Below are 12462 nucleotides of genomic sequence, written 5' to 3' on the forward strand. Positions count from 1 at the left end.
GATTCCCAAGCACTGTCATTGCAGAGGCTGATGCGGGGCTCCAACTCACGAGCCCTCAGATCATGACCTGAGCCGAAACCAAGAGTCAGCTGCTTAAATGACTCAGCCACCCAGGTGCCCCAGTAGGTTCTGAGGTGCCATTAGGTTCTCTGAGTTCACACAAGGCAGTTGTTCCCAAACTTGGATAATCACCTGAATTAGCTGAGGCTGCTTTTGCATTTTAGTTTATTTTTTCAGTCCCTGGAGATTCTGATTTACTTTGTATTAATGAGGGATGAATTGGTTTGTATTAAAATGTAATAAAAGCCAGGTGATTCTGATGTACAGCCTGGATTATGAGCCCCTGACTTGGGGAGATTCTTGATAATAAATACTAGCACAGTGTTTTATAGTCCTTAGAGTTACCATCATTAGCCTGGAAAATCACAGGCAACATATATTGTTTCTGTGGTTTTTAGTTGAAAGCTTGGTGATATAAATTCAAAGGCAAACTAAATATATATAGATCTTTACTTCCACTGTTATATGATACATTAATGTTTTTTTCATCGTTGCCAAATTAGGAATTTAACTTTTGCTCCATCACTAATATCTCCAATTCAGAACAGTGCTTCTCAGCCCAGCTTTAAATTAGAATCACCTGGAGGACTTTAAAAACAGATTAAAAAAAGACTTTTCTTCAGAATCATATTGGTCGTCACTAAGAACTGACTTTGCATGTTGTTTAAAGCTTTCATTTTATTTTGTTTTATTTATTTTTTTGAAAGTTTTTATTTTTATTTTTGAAGGAGAGAGAGACAGAGCATGAGTGGGGGAAGAGCAGAGAGAGGGAGACATAGAATCAGAAGCAGGCTCCAGGCTTTGAGCTGTCAGCACAGAGCCTGATGCAGGGCTCGAACTCATGAACTGTGAGATCATGACCTGAATTGAAGCTGGACGCTTGACCAACTGAGCCACCCAGACGCCCCTAAAACTTTCGTTTTAATGTGTAGCAATGGTTGAGAGCCAATGAATTAGAGAAATAGTTCCTTTTATTTTTTTGAGTCATTTAAATGAAAAACTATGGATTTTTGAAAAGTTATGGATTGAAAGCTATGGATTCTTTACTCAGAAAAATACTCACACCAACACAATTTTGTATACATTATTAAGAAGTTTACACTTCTTCCCACCAAGTCCAGATTTATGAGCTCCTCCTTCAACTAAGCTGAGATCCATTGACTTATCTTAGGTCATCAGGAAAAAAAAAAGGGTTTTTTGTTTTTGTGGGTTTGTTTGTTTAATTTACACTTTCTTTTAATACTTAGAAGCAGTTCACCTGAGTGTAGTGGTCATAAAGTATAGATATCAAAAAGTTTGTCTATTAAATCTCATTTTATTAATTGGAGAATTTATCCTAGGGCTTCATGAGAGCTTGTTAACTAATTATACATAAAACAACCAGCTTGTTGTTTCTGATTCACTGCACATTAGAAGTCACCAGTTAGAAGGGACACCTAGAAGTAGTACATGGACGTCATTACAGGAGATACCTGTTTGGTGTTATGGAAGGACACACATGAATGGTAAAAAGCTACCAATTGAAGTTAAATGCCCAGGGTCTACAACCATTAGTGTGGGGATCATCTGCCTCGTAAGTCTTGGTAGGTTTTAAAATTCCCATTTTATTGTGCTGATCATCCTGTATTGTCAAGACAAAGTTAAATTGAGTTCAGAATGCTGTCCCTGAGAATATAAAAAAGAGTATAGTGTATCATAAGTTTTTCCACCCAAATGATGAAAAACAACTTGCTTAATACTCAAGTATCCAGATAGACTTGTTGGTATACTGTATGGATAAAAGTTTCTTTCTGCATGCCTACTCTTCATTCCAGATATGAATAAAGTATAAAGAACTTTTTTTTTCTGTAGGAGATATATTTTCTTAAAGTTTTAAGTTTTACAATATGTAGTATTCCTGGATTTTACATAAAAGATATGGAAACGAAATAGAAAATCCATCAAAATTAAAAGCAGATGACATTCTCTCATCTGATACATTGACCCACTTTTCTGTTGCCACAACTCCCCACACTTCACCATACCTCACCATCTCATTGCTGATCTTTGGAGATTTGCTTGGCTACACTACTCAGACAAATTACATCTCTACCTACTCTTGCAGCTAAGATTAATTTAAAAAAAATTTTTTTTTTCCAATGTTTATTTATTTTTGGGACAGAGAGAGACAGAGCATGAACGGGGGAGGGGCAGAGAGAGAGGGAGACACAGAATCGGAAACAGGCTCCAGGCTCCGAGCCATCAGCCCAGAGCCTGACGCGGGGCTCGAACTCCCTGACCGCGAGATCGTGACCTGGCTGAAGTCGGACGCTTAACCGACTGCGCCACCCAGGCGCCCCTAAGATTAATTTTTTAAACAGTTAGCAACTGTAGAGTACATGTTCCTGGACTTCCTCTTTGACCAGAGTCCCCTTGCTGGGCCATATAGGACATTTCTCTTTTTCTCTTCTCTTCCCCTGCTGATCACTCTGTTTTCAATACATATGTATATATATATATACATATATATATATACACACACACACACATATATATATAAATATATATTTATTTATAGAGAATGCATGGGAGAGGCAGAGAGAGAGGGAGAGAGAGAGAATCCCAGTCTCCTGCTAACAGTGCCGAGCCCCACACGGGCTCAAACTCACAAACTGTGAGATCGTGACCTGAGCTGAAATCAAGAGTCAGATGCTTAACCAACTGAGCCACCCAGGTGCCCCTAGGCTATATTTTTAATTCCAAGTGTAGCTGATAAAATTTTCAGATGATAGCAGTGATACAGTGACAGTTAGTTAGAAGGCAGATTTATGCTACAAATTTGTGTCATTTTACCTTTTATATAAATAAATCCCATAAAAAGGAATTTGCCTTAAGCGCTAAACTGGAATTATGGTTTTCACACATGAAGGTAAGGATAGCAGGAATACTAATGTTGAATTGTGACTTTGTGTTTTGTATTTTCCAAAAGCTCTGTGTCATATTTCTTTACCAAAAAAATTGTGCTTCTTTCTTGGAATCAAGATTAATGGAATATACTTTCAGACTGTGCTTGGAAATTTGAAGCATTAAGTGCAGCTATAACAGATAGCATATGCTTATTGAAAGTGGTTTTACTTATTGTTGAGAGACAGATATTCATGTCTGCTCACTTTTTGTGCCTTATGCATCTGGGAATAAATAAGGAAAAGAAGAATGTTAATTACAGTAGATTTAATGAAATAAAACTTAAAAAGAGGTATATAACTCTTTAAAATATGTAGGTTTTTAAAATTTCCTTAAATAGTTGTACAGAGCTTAGTTTGGCTCATTTTTTAAAAGTCTTTTACTCTGAAAAATTTCAAACTTGCAAAAATGTTTATCTGAATATACTATGTGCCTCCTACAAACTTTCACTTAGATAAACTCATTATTAGGTTTGTGCTGAATTTGCATTCTCTCTCTTTCTGAAAACTATTACTATGGTTAATACTTTGTAAACTATAAAAATCTTTTTGGTTGCCAGGACAAGACACTTTTCGATCTCATTCCTTCTGGATCTTCACAAAAGGGTAATGACAATTTACAGACAACTTCTGATCCTAAACCATCTAACAAACGGACCAAAAGCATCTACACACCTTTAGAATTACAGTACATTGAATTGAAGCAGCAGCAGAAAGATGCAATTCTGTGTGTGGAATGTGGATACAAGTATAGATTCTTTGGGGAAGATGCAGAGGTAAGTTAGTTTTGCAAATACTGTTCCATGTTTTCCTTATCCAACCTTAAGTATTTTGCAATATTTTTGTTTCCATTTCTGACCTTATGAGAGAGTTAACGTGATCAGTTGCCCTTGAAAAATGCTATCATTTAAAGTAAAAACTATAAATAAACACGGGCAAACTTGGTGGATGCTAGGCTTTTAGGGGAGGAAGTGAGGAACCCCTTTTGGAATGTCGTGTCTGTTCTCCATGGTGCTCACCCAGTACCTTTCATCCATTGCACGGTGATTGGATGAATCACTTAGTGAATGAACCATAATCGTGTGAGTATTTACGTTTCCTGATGAAGACTCAAGCAGAAGAAATTTTGAGATGACCCATTTACTCTTAATTTATAAATTTTGATAGCCAGGAACATAGTTCCATGTCAGCGGAAGAGCACATTAGCAGCCAGCCATCCACAGAAGGTGTTTGAAGTGTTACAATGTCTTTGTATGTCCATCATCTTGTTATGCTAGTCTGAGTTGATTTTGTATTTGATTTTGAGGTATTTGATATAGGCCGAAGTTAACGAACATCAGAAGTGAATTTGAGTATTTAGTGGGCAGGCTTAGGGAAAGCATTGCTGGTGATGTCCTGTTGGAGTCATGCGTGATTGTGATCCTTCCACACTTTTAAGTCTCTGGCATCATGCATCATATGTCCTCAGAGAGTGATGAGGTGGCACATCTAACATCTATCTTGTGTGATAGGAAGTACAGACTTGGCCAACTTTTTTCTTCCAGCTTTTAAAATCCTATTGTGGCACAAAGTGATGTTCTTTAGTTCAGGTGGCATCATGTGTTTGGTGTCATGAAGTAAAAGTTTGAAATAGCATGTTTTCTGGGGACACAAACAGATATGTAGTTGTCATTGTATAGGTAAAGGGTGAAAGAAAATGCTGTTTTCTCCCCTTCTCTCCAGGTTGAGTAGTAGATTTAGTCTTACCACCCAGTAAAGGCTGGTGTTTTCTAGCCTTGCAATAAGGAACTACTGTTCAGAGATGGGTGGGGCAGGGAATGAGAATGTTGGGATGAGCATTCCATGGCTCCAGTGGACAGTGTCTGAGCCGTGGTGTTCTCCAGTAGAAAGCGGGGAGTTAGGTGGTGCTGCCTGATTCTGCACTCCTCTCATTTATGCATCTGATTAGCTAACCATACCAGGGGTTTCTCTTCTCACTTCCTCAAAGATGCCCACTGTCTGAGTAGCTTCAGAATTTATGTTTTATAGTATCTTCTAATTTTCAGTTAGTTGCATGTGCTATGTAGCAAATTCTTACTCTATTATAGTGTTTTGTTCTGCATTGAATATCATTGTGCAGGCTTTTAGGGGAGGCTCAGCACTTTAAGGTTTTGTTAGATCTAATCAGCATAGAAGACATGGCATATTTTTCCATGACATTGATATTACAGATGTTGGCTCTGAGGTTAGGTCATGGGAACTGCCAAAAAATAGATTCAACTATAGGCTTCTGTATGGGGACTGTCTTTAAAATTTTGTATTGATAGGCCATTCACGTAGAGAAGAAGTGCACAAATCCTAAGTGTATACCTTGATGGATTTTTAGCAAAGTGAGCGAACACCACGTGGGGATTCTTGAAATAGACATTTATTGATACTCTCTTTTTTAATTTTTTAGGTTGCAGCCCGGGAGCTCAATATTTATTGCCATTTAGATCACAATTTTATGACAGCAAGCATACCTACTCACAGACTGTTTGTTCATGTACGCCGCCTCGTGGCCAAGGGATATAAGGTCGGCCTTGGCTTTGACTTGAGGGAACAGGGTGATTGGATTCCCTTCCAGAGAGTGAAAGCATGTTTCATAAGATGGTATTATAATGGGAATTTGGCATTTGGGAAACAAAAGTGTGTCACAATTATTAGCATTATATCTTTGTCAGTTTTTAGCTTATTAGATTTTTAAGGTAATTTTTTTTTAAGTTTACTCATTTATTTTGTGAGATAGAGAGACAGCATGAGTAGGGAAAGAGCAGGGAGAGAGGGAGAGAGAGAATCCCAAGCAGGCTCTGTGTTGTTAGTGTGGAACTTGACGTGGGGCTCAGTCTCCTGAATTGTGGGATCATGACCTGAGCTGAAATCAGTAATTGGGCACTTAACCATTGAGCCACCCAGGGGCCTCTAAAATAAATTAAAAAAAAAAAGTGTGTATATATATATATATATATGTATATATATATATGTATGTCTGTGGTAGAGTGTTTCTTAGTGGTTCACTTGAAAGCTCCTTGTAGTGTTTACTTCTTAAGCCCGACATCTGGACATTGTGGACTAAGGTGTTTATTTTTAAATGTTTCAGAATTAACCTTTTAAGTCTTGAAGTGTGTTTCTTTAAAAGAAATTTCCATCAGATTTGGTATTCAGTATTTCTTATTTTTGTTGAAGGTGGGAGTCGTGAAGCAGACTGAAACTGCGGCATTAAAGGCCATTGGGGATAACAAAAGTTCACTTTTTTCCCGGAAATTGACTGCTCTTTATACAAAATCTACACTTATTGGAGAAGATATCCTTTTCAAATAGTAATTTTTCTCTTAAATATTACAATGGCTTTGTTTAAATAACATTTTTACTTAACTGTTCTTTGAATGGGTACCTTTTTGGTGAGATAAGGTAATCTAGTTACTTTGACCTTTGATTAGTGCACTACTGAAGAGGGAGGGATTGGGAATGGCTGGAAACAAGCATTTTCAAATGCCATAGTAAAAGGGGAGTTTGTCATACTTTAAGAGCAAAAAAAGAGAGCCTGATGAAAGATGATAGCAAGTTAGCAACTGATTTGAATTGCATCTTCCCTACACTGTATGGGTGGTAGTTAGGTGCTTAGGGCCTGTAGGCCCCTCGAGATCCTCCCTAAGACAAGACCTAAAAAACAGCTTGTTAACTTCAGAATGTGAAAAGAAAACTACGAAGTTAACACACAGTTAATTGCTTATGAAAGGTAATAGTAGGCCATCCTCATTAATTGTTAGCTTCATAAGAATTTTATTATTTTAAAAAATAGGTTGCGGGTGAACCTTTCTCACTTTGTGAGAACCCTCGGTGTGCACAGTGATTGCCCCCCAATTTTATAGTCATTCATTAATTTAGTGAATTACTTGAGGCAAAATGATTCTAATAGCACAATCATAAAATTCTATTAAAAAAATTTTTTTTTTCAACGTTTTTATTTATTTTTGGGACAGACAGAGACAGAGCATGAACAGGGGAGGGGCAGAGAGAGAGGGAGACACAGAATGGGAAACAGGCTCCAGGCTCCGAGCCATCAGCCCAGAGCCTGACGCGGGGCTCGAACTCACAGACCGTGAGATCGTGACCTGGCTGAAGTCGGACGCTTAACCGACTGCGCCACCCAGGCGCCCCATAAAATTCTATTTTTTAAAAACCCAGTAACTATATATGAAATGGGACAAAGATGCATTTTAAAATGTTTACTGTGGAAAAAAAAATGTTTACTGTGGGATGGGGTCAAGTCTCAAAAAAATGTAGAGATAAGGTCTTAAAAGATACAGTGTGAAAACATTTCTTTTATAATTTAATACAAACCAACTTATTTAGAAACCTGCTTCTACCCAAATCAGCAAGACCATTTTGTTCCAATAAGATTACGAATAGGTACAACTCAGAATAGACCCAAAACCATGAACAATTCTGTACTGTTCTAAGCTGATCAGGCTGTAAGAACCTGGTAATTTTATTGTTTCTTCTACCTGAACTTGAGTCTCTTATTAAAGCCTGCTCCTAAAATGGTACACCTCCCTGCTTCTCTTTTGGTGTTGCTATAGCTCTTGCCTGCTGTTGCCTAAGTTGGGTTGTTTCCAGACTGACTTCATCCCAACTCAGCACTTATCCCTGAGAATTTAATTAATGGACTCACTAAACACACACACACACACACACACACACACGTACACATACATGTTTCTGTTTTCTTTTTTGGTTTTCTTTTTCATGTCTTTTAAAAATTCTCTTGCTATTTCTGAAAGCTTTAGGCACTTTAAAGGAGGAAAGTAATTTACATTTATTTTAGTGTATTCATGCTTTGGAATTAAGCATCATGGGATTCAAGTCTCAACGTTATCCAAGTAAAGAAGAGGGTTAATATTTGAGCTTCCCCAAGGGGTACTCTCCTAGGCTTTTTGGGAAGTGAGAACATAATAGCTGTCTATCCTCATGAGTCGCATATCTCAGGGGAGTTAAGGCATGTAACTATAATCATAGTAAATCAGAAAAATGAAGCCTGTGTGGAAGATTTTGCATAGAGCAAAAACGTCTGGGACAATGAACCATTGTTTTAAAGGAGAAAGCAGTTAATGGGAATGTAGCATATAATTTTCTTTAATAATTATTACATGTGAATCCTTTAGTCAAGCTGGATGATGCTATAAATGTCGATGAGATAGTGACTGATAATTCTACCAACTTTCTTCTGTGTATCTGTGAAGATCAGGAAAATGTTAAGGACAAAAAAAAGGGGAACATTTTCATTGGAATGGTGGTAAGTACTTTGTAGGTGAAGAATGAATGATAGATGCTCATGGTATCTCTGTGAGTAATCTTGTATGGTTTATAATGAGACTGATCAAGTGTGCCCTCAAGTAACTTACTAGAAAAATATTTTCCTCGTAATTTGATATGTTAAATCACTAGTTACAAGTTTTCTCATATGGCTACTTGGTACTCTGTACTATGGAGACATCCAGGTAGTTTCTGTCCATGTGCTCTATGCATTTAGGGTTCAGGATGGACACAGTGACAGGTATAGATATAGATAAGAAACAGAGCAGAATAAAACACTAAGCCAACACTGTGCATGGATAGCAAAGGATTTTACAAATTTCCTCTAGGGATTTGAAATTAAACGCATGATTTTGTGATTGTTGTATATAGATTTGGAGTAAAGGGGATAGTTAAGGGGAAATGATAGTTGGCCAGTGCAAAACTCCATGTTTAATTAACGTTAGGAATACTTACAGTCAGTTTTCTAGAGAAATATAATTTGTGAATTATGGTTTTATTGATTTTACCCTCTGGCAGTTTGTGAGTAAATTTGCCCATTTACAGACCCACATGGACTTGGCTCAAAACCTTAGAATTTTTAGTGCCCTTCAGAACTATTAGATTTTCTTTTTCTCTTGTTGTTAAAGCAAAAGTAGGACTCCTTGCCTAAGTAATAACTAATTCTCTTTGTTTTTTTTTTCTAATTTTTGCAATCAGCTGCAATATCAACACAGTTCTTTTTTTTTTTCCAGCAAAAATTCTTAACAACCCAAATGTCTCCAAAGTACCTTTTTAAAAAAATTAAAAAAAATTTTTTTCAATGTTTATTTATTTTTGAGAGAGAGAGAAAGAGAGAGAGAGAGAGAGAGAGAGAGAGACAGACAGACAGACAGACATAGAACACAAGTGGGGAAGGGGCAGAGAGAGGAGACACAGAATCTGTAGCAGGCTCCAGGCTCTGAGCCATCAGCACAGAGCCCAATGTGGGGCTCGAAGTCTCACAAACTGTGAGATCATGACCTGAGCTGAAGTCGGATGCTCGACCGACTGAGCCACCCAGACGCCCCTAAAAAAATTTTTTTTAATCAAGTGTCTATTTCTGAGAGAGATAGAAGGGGGTGGCAGAGTGAGAGAGGGGTAGAGGATTCGAAGCAGTCTGTGTGCTGACAGCAGAGAGCCCGATACAGGGCTAGAACCCATGAACCATGAGATTATGACCTGAGCTAAAGTCAGATGCTTAACTGCTGAGCCACTCAGGGGCCCCTCCAAAGTACCTTCTAATACCTTATTTTGGGGGGATAACTCTCTGCTAACTTGACCTTTGCTTAACCAATAAACTTTCAGAGAGTTTGCATTACTGTTGGGTGGCTCTGAATGATTTTTTTTTTCTAAATAATTTTTTTTTTATCTTTGAGAAGTACTTTTTATCTAGTCACAGGCAATTGGATTTATTTACAAATAGTAAGGTTATTTGCTTTTAAGCTCTAACATATGTAATGTGCTAATTTATATTTACCTGAAACTCAGCCTAAAGAATAGAGTTGAATGTATATGATTCCTCTTTAGTGCTGAGTGGTTGCCGCCAGAATTAACCGTTGTGTATGAACTGTGATGTGAAAAAATGAGAAATGATAGTTTGCCTCTCAAGTGTTTTCTTGGGTCTTGTCCTTGTTCTCATTGACCACTTTTGGGCTGAGGACATCCAAAGCTCTGGGTCCAGGCTGCACCTCTCTCCTGAGCTCTAGCCTCTTATATCTATCTTTTTGCTGGGCACGGCACTCAGAATTTGTCCTGACTCCTCAAACTCAGTGTGGCTACAATAGATCTGTTCTTTTTTTACCCTCAGTACTATTCTTGTTGGATTTTTCCCTGTTGTTACGAGTGTCACTACCTAGGAGCTATCTTTTGGGTATTGGCAGTTAGTCTAAAATCAAAGTCTTTAGCATTGATAGTATCACTGCAGTTAGGCCCTCTGCCTTCATTCTGGGCAGTGCATGGTTTTATACAGCCTAACTTTGTTTAGTGTAGAAACTTTGTTTCTTAGTGTCACATATCACATAGTAATAGATGTTGCAGGCATTATAATATAGACCATTTCTCTAATTAAAAAAAAAAAGCAGGGAGGTGGCGCCTGGGTGGTTCAGTCAGTTAAGTGTCTGACTTCAGCCCAGGTCATGATCTCATGGTGCCTGAGTTCAAGCCCCCACATCAGGCTCACTGCTATCAGTGCAGAGCCCACTTGGGATCCTCATTCTCCCTCTCTCTCTATCCCTCCCCTACTCATATTCTTTCAAAAATAAACATTAAAAAAATAATTAAAAAGGCAGAGGGGAATTTGATAAATTTGTTACTTGAACTTCTATAAATAGCTTTTGTAAATGCTAGATAGATTGGGAGATAAACTTACTTATGTATGCTAACGTACTTACGTTCTAGCTATCTGGGCACTAGAGAAGGCCTCTCGGCTATCATTAAGGAGGTACTTTGAGCCAAAAATGAGGGACTTCAAAAAATTATAAAATATTCAAAAGAAAAATTAATAAAACAGAGTGCTTAATTACGGTAGTATGAGACAGCGCTCTAGGGGTTAGGAAATATTTCCTCTGGGAAATAGAACATTGCCTTGAGAAGGGCCCCCTTCCTTCAGCAGAGGTTAACTGTAATCCAGACTTGTATGATAATAATTTCCTTGCTTTTAGTTCTAGTTTTACCTCCTTAAACTATATACAAGTGTAAACATACTGTGTCTTTTGGAGTCTTGCTTCCTTTGCTTGCAAACTACTCTCATACAGTATTTGTATATGAGATTTATTTGTGTTACTCTAGTAGTTCTTACATTGTCATTGCCATATTATATTTGATGATTTTCAGTTCATTCTTCTCTTGATGGACATGTGGGTTCTTTTCGGTTTTGGTTGTACAGAGAATGCTGTTATAAACTTTTTTGTGCACGTTTTGTGGTATACCTATGGTATACCCTGAGTATATACCTAGGAAGGATTTGAGTTAGGAGTATGGAGTTTACAACTTTGCTAGGAAATATGACACTGTTTTCCAAAGAAGCCATGCCAGTTGACCTTCTGTCAGCCATGTTTGAGTATGGGGGGTGAGTATAGCTTATACCATCTGTCACTAGTGCCATGCATTTCTTCTTTTATTTTTTTAATTTTTTAAAAATGTTTATTTTGACAGAGAGAGACAGATCATGAGCAGGGGAGGGGCAGAGAGAGAGGGAGACACAAAATCCCAAGCAGGCTACAGGCTCTGAGCTGTCAGCACAGAGCCCACTGCGGGGCTTGAACTCACAAACTGTGGGATCATGACCTGAGCCGAAGTCAGATGCTTAACTGATTGAGCCACCCAGGTGCCCCACTTTTTTTTATGTTTATTTATTTATTTAGAGAGAGAGAGAGTGCAAATGGGGAAGAGGCAGAGAGGGAGGGAGACACAGAGTTCAAAGCAGGCTCCAGGCTCTGAGCTGTCAGCACAGAGCCTGACGCGGGGCGAGAACTCATGAACCGGGAGATCATGACCTGAGCCAAAGTTGGCCACTTAACCGACTGAGTCACCCAAGTGCCCCAGTGCCATGCATTTCTTTTCTTTTCTCTTTTCTTTCTTTTTAATTTTTATTTATTTCTGAGAGACAGAGGGTGAGCAGGGCAGGGGCAGAGAGAGAGGGAGACACAGAATCCGGAGCAGGCTCCGGTCTCTGAGCTGTCAGGACAGAGCCTGATGTGGGGCTCAAACTCACAAACCATGAGATCATGACCTGGGCTGAAATCAGACGCTTAACTGACTGGGCCACCCAGGCGCCCCCATGCATTTATTTACCATCAGCAGAGGACATGAGAGTGGCCTGTGGAGTGAGATCACCTGGATCTTGTTTCCACCACTTTATCACTCTGCAACCTTGGCTAGGTTTCTTACCTTTTTTCTCCTTTCTCAAACCATGAGTTTTTCCAGTTTATCTTTGCTGTATTGGCTTGGGATGCTAGGGGGTAGCTTTTAGTTTTTATGGTTATTTCCCTAGATAAACTCTCTACTTGGGATTCATTCAGAGTTTGCTATATTTGTGTTAGTTTTTGGAAAAATTATACTTTTATTGATTAATTTTATAAAATGAAATAGAAATTTACTACCGCTC

General features: G+C 38.3%; 1 protein-coding gene across 2 annotated transcripts in view; it reads left to right on the plus strand.

Annotated features, from left to right (window-relative positions):
• Window positions 1-12462, plus strand: part of MSH3 (mutS homolog 3) — a 188592-nt gene that overhangs the window by 13244 nt on the left and 162886 nt on the right. For both annotated transcript variants that reach the window (XM_030323803.1, XM_030323814.1), the window contains exons 4-7: window positions 3563-3778; window positions 5440-5556; window positions 6207-6324; window positions 8171-8316. In XM_030323803.1, the coding sequence (XP_030179663.1) occupies window positions 3563-3778; window positions 5440-5556; window positions 6207-6324; window positions 8171-8316 (597 nt within the window). The remainder of the gene's footprint in view (window positions 1-3562; window positions 3779-5439; window positions 5557-6206; window positions 6325-8170; window positions 8317-12462) is intronic.

This window comes from Lynx canadensis, chromosome A1 (genome assembly GCF_007474595.2).
Source record: "Lynx canadensis isolate LIC74 chromosome A1, mLynCan4.pri.v2, whole genome shotgun sequence".
Taxonomy (NCBI): Eukaryota; Metazoa; Chordata; class Mammalia; order Carnivora; family Felidae; genus Lynx; species Lynx canadensis.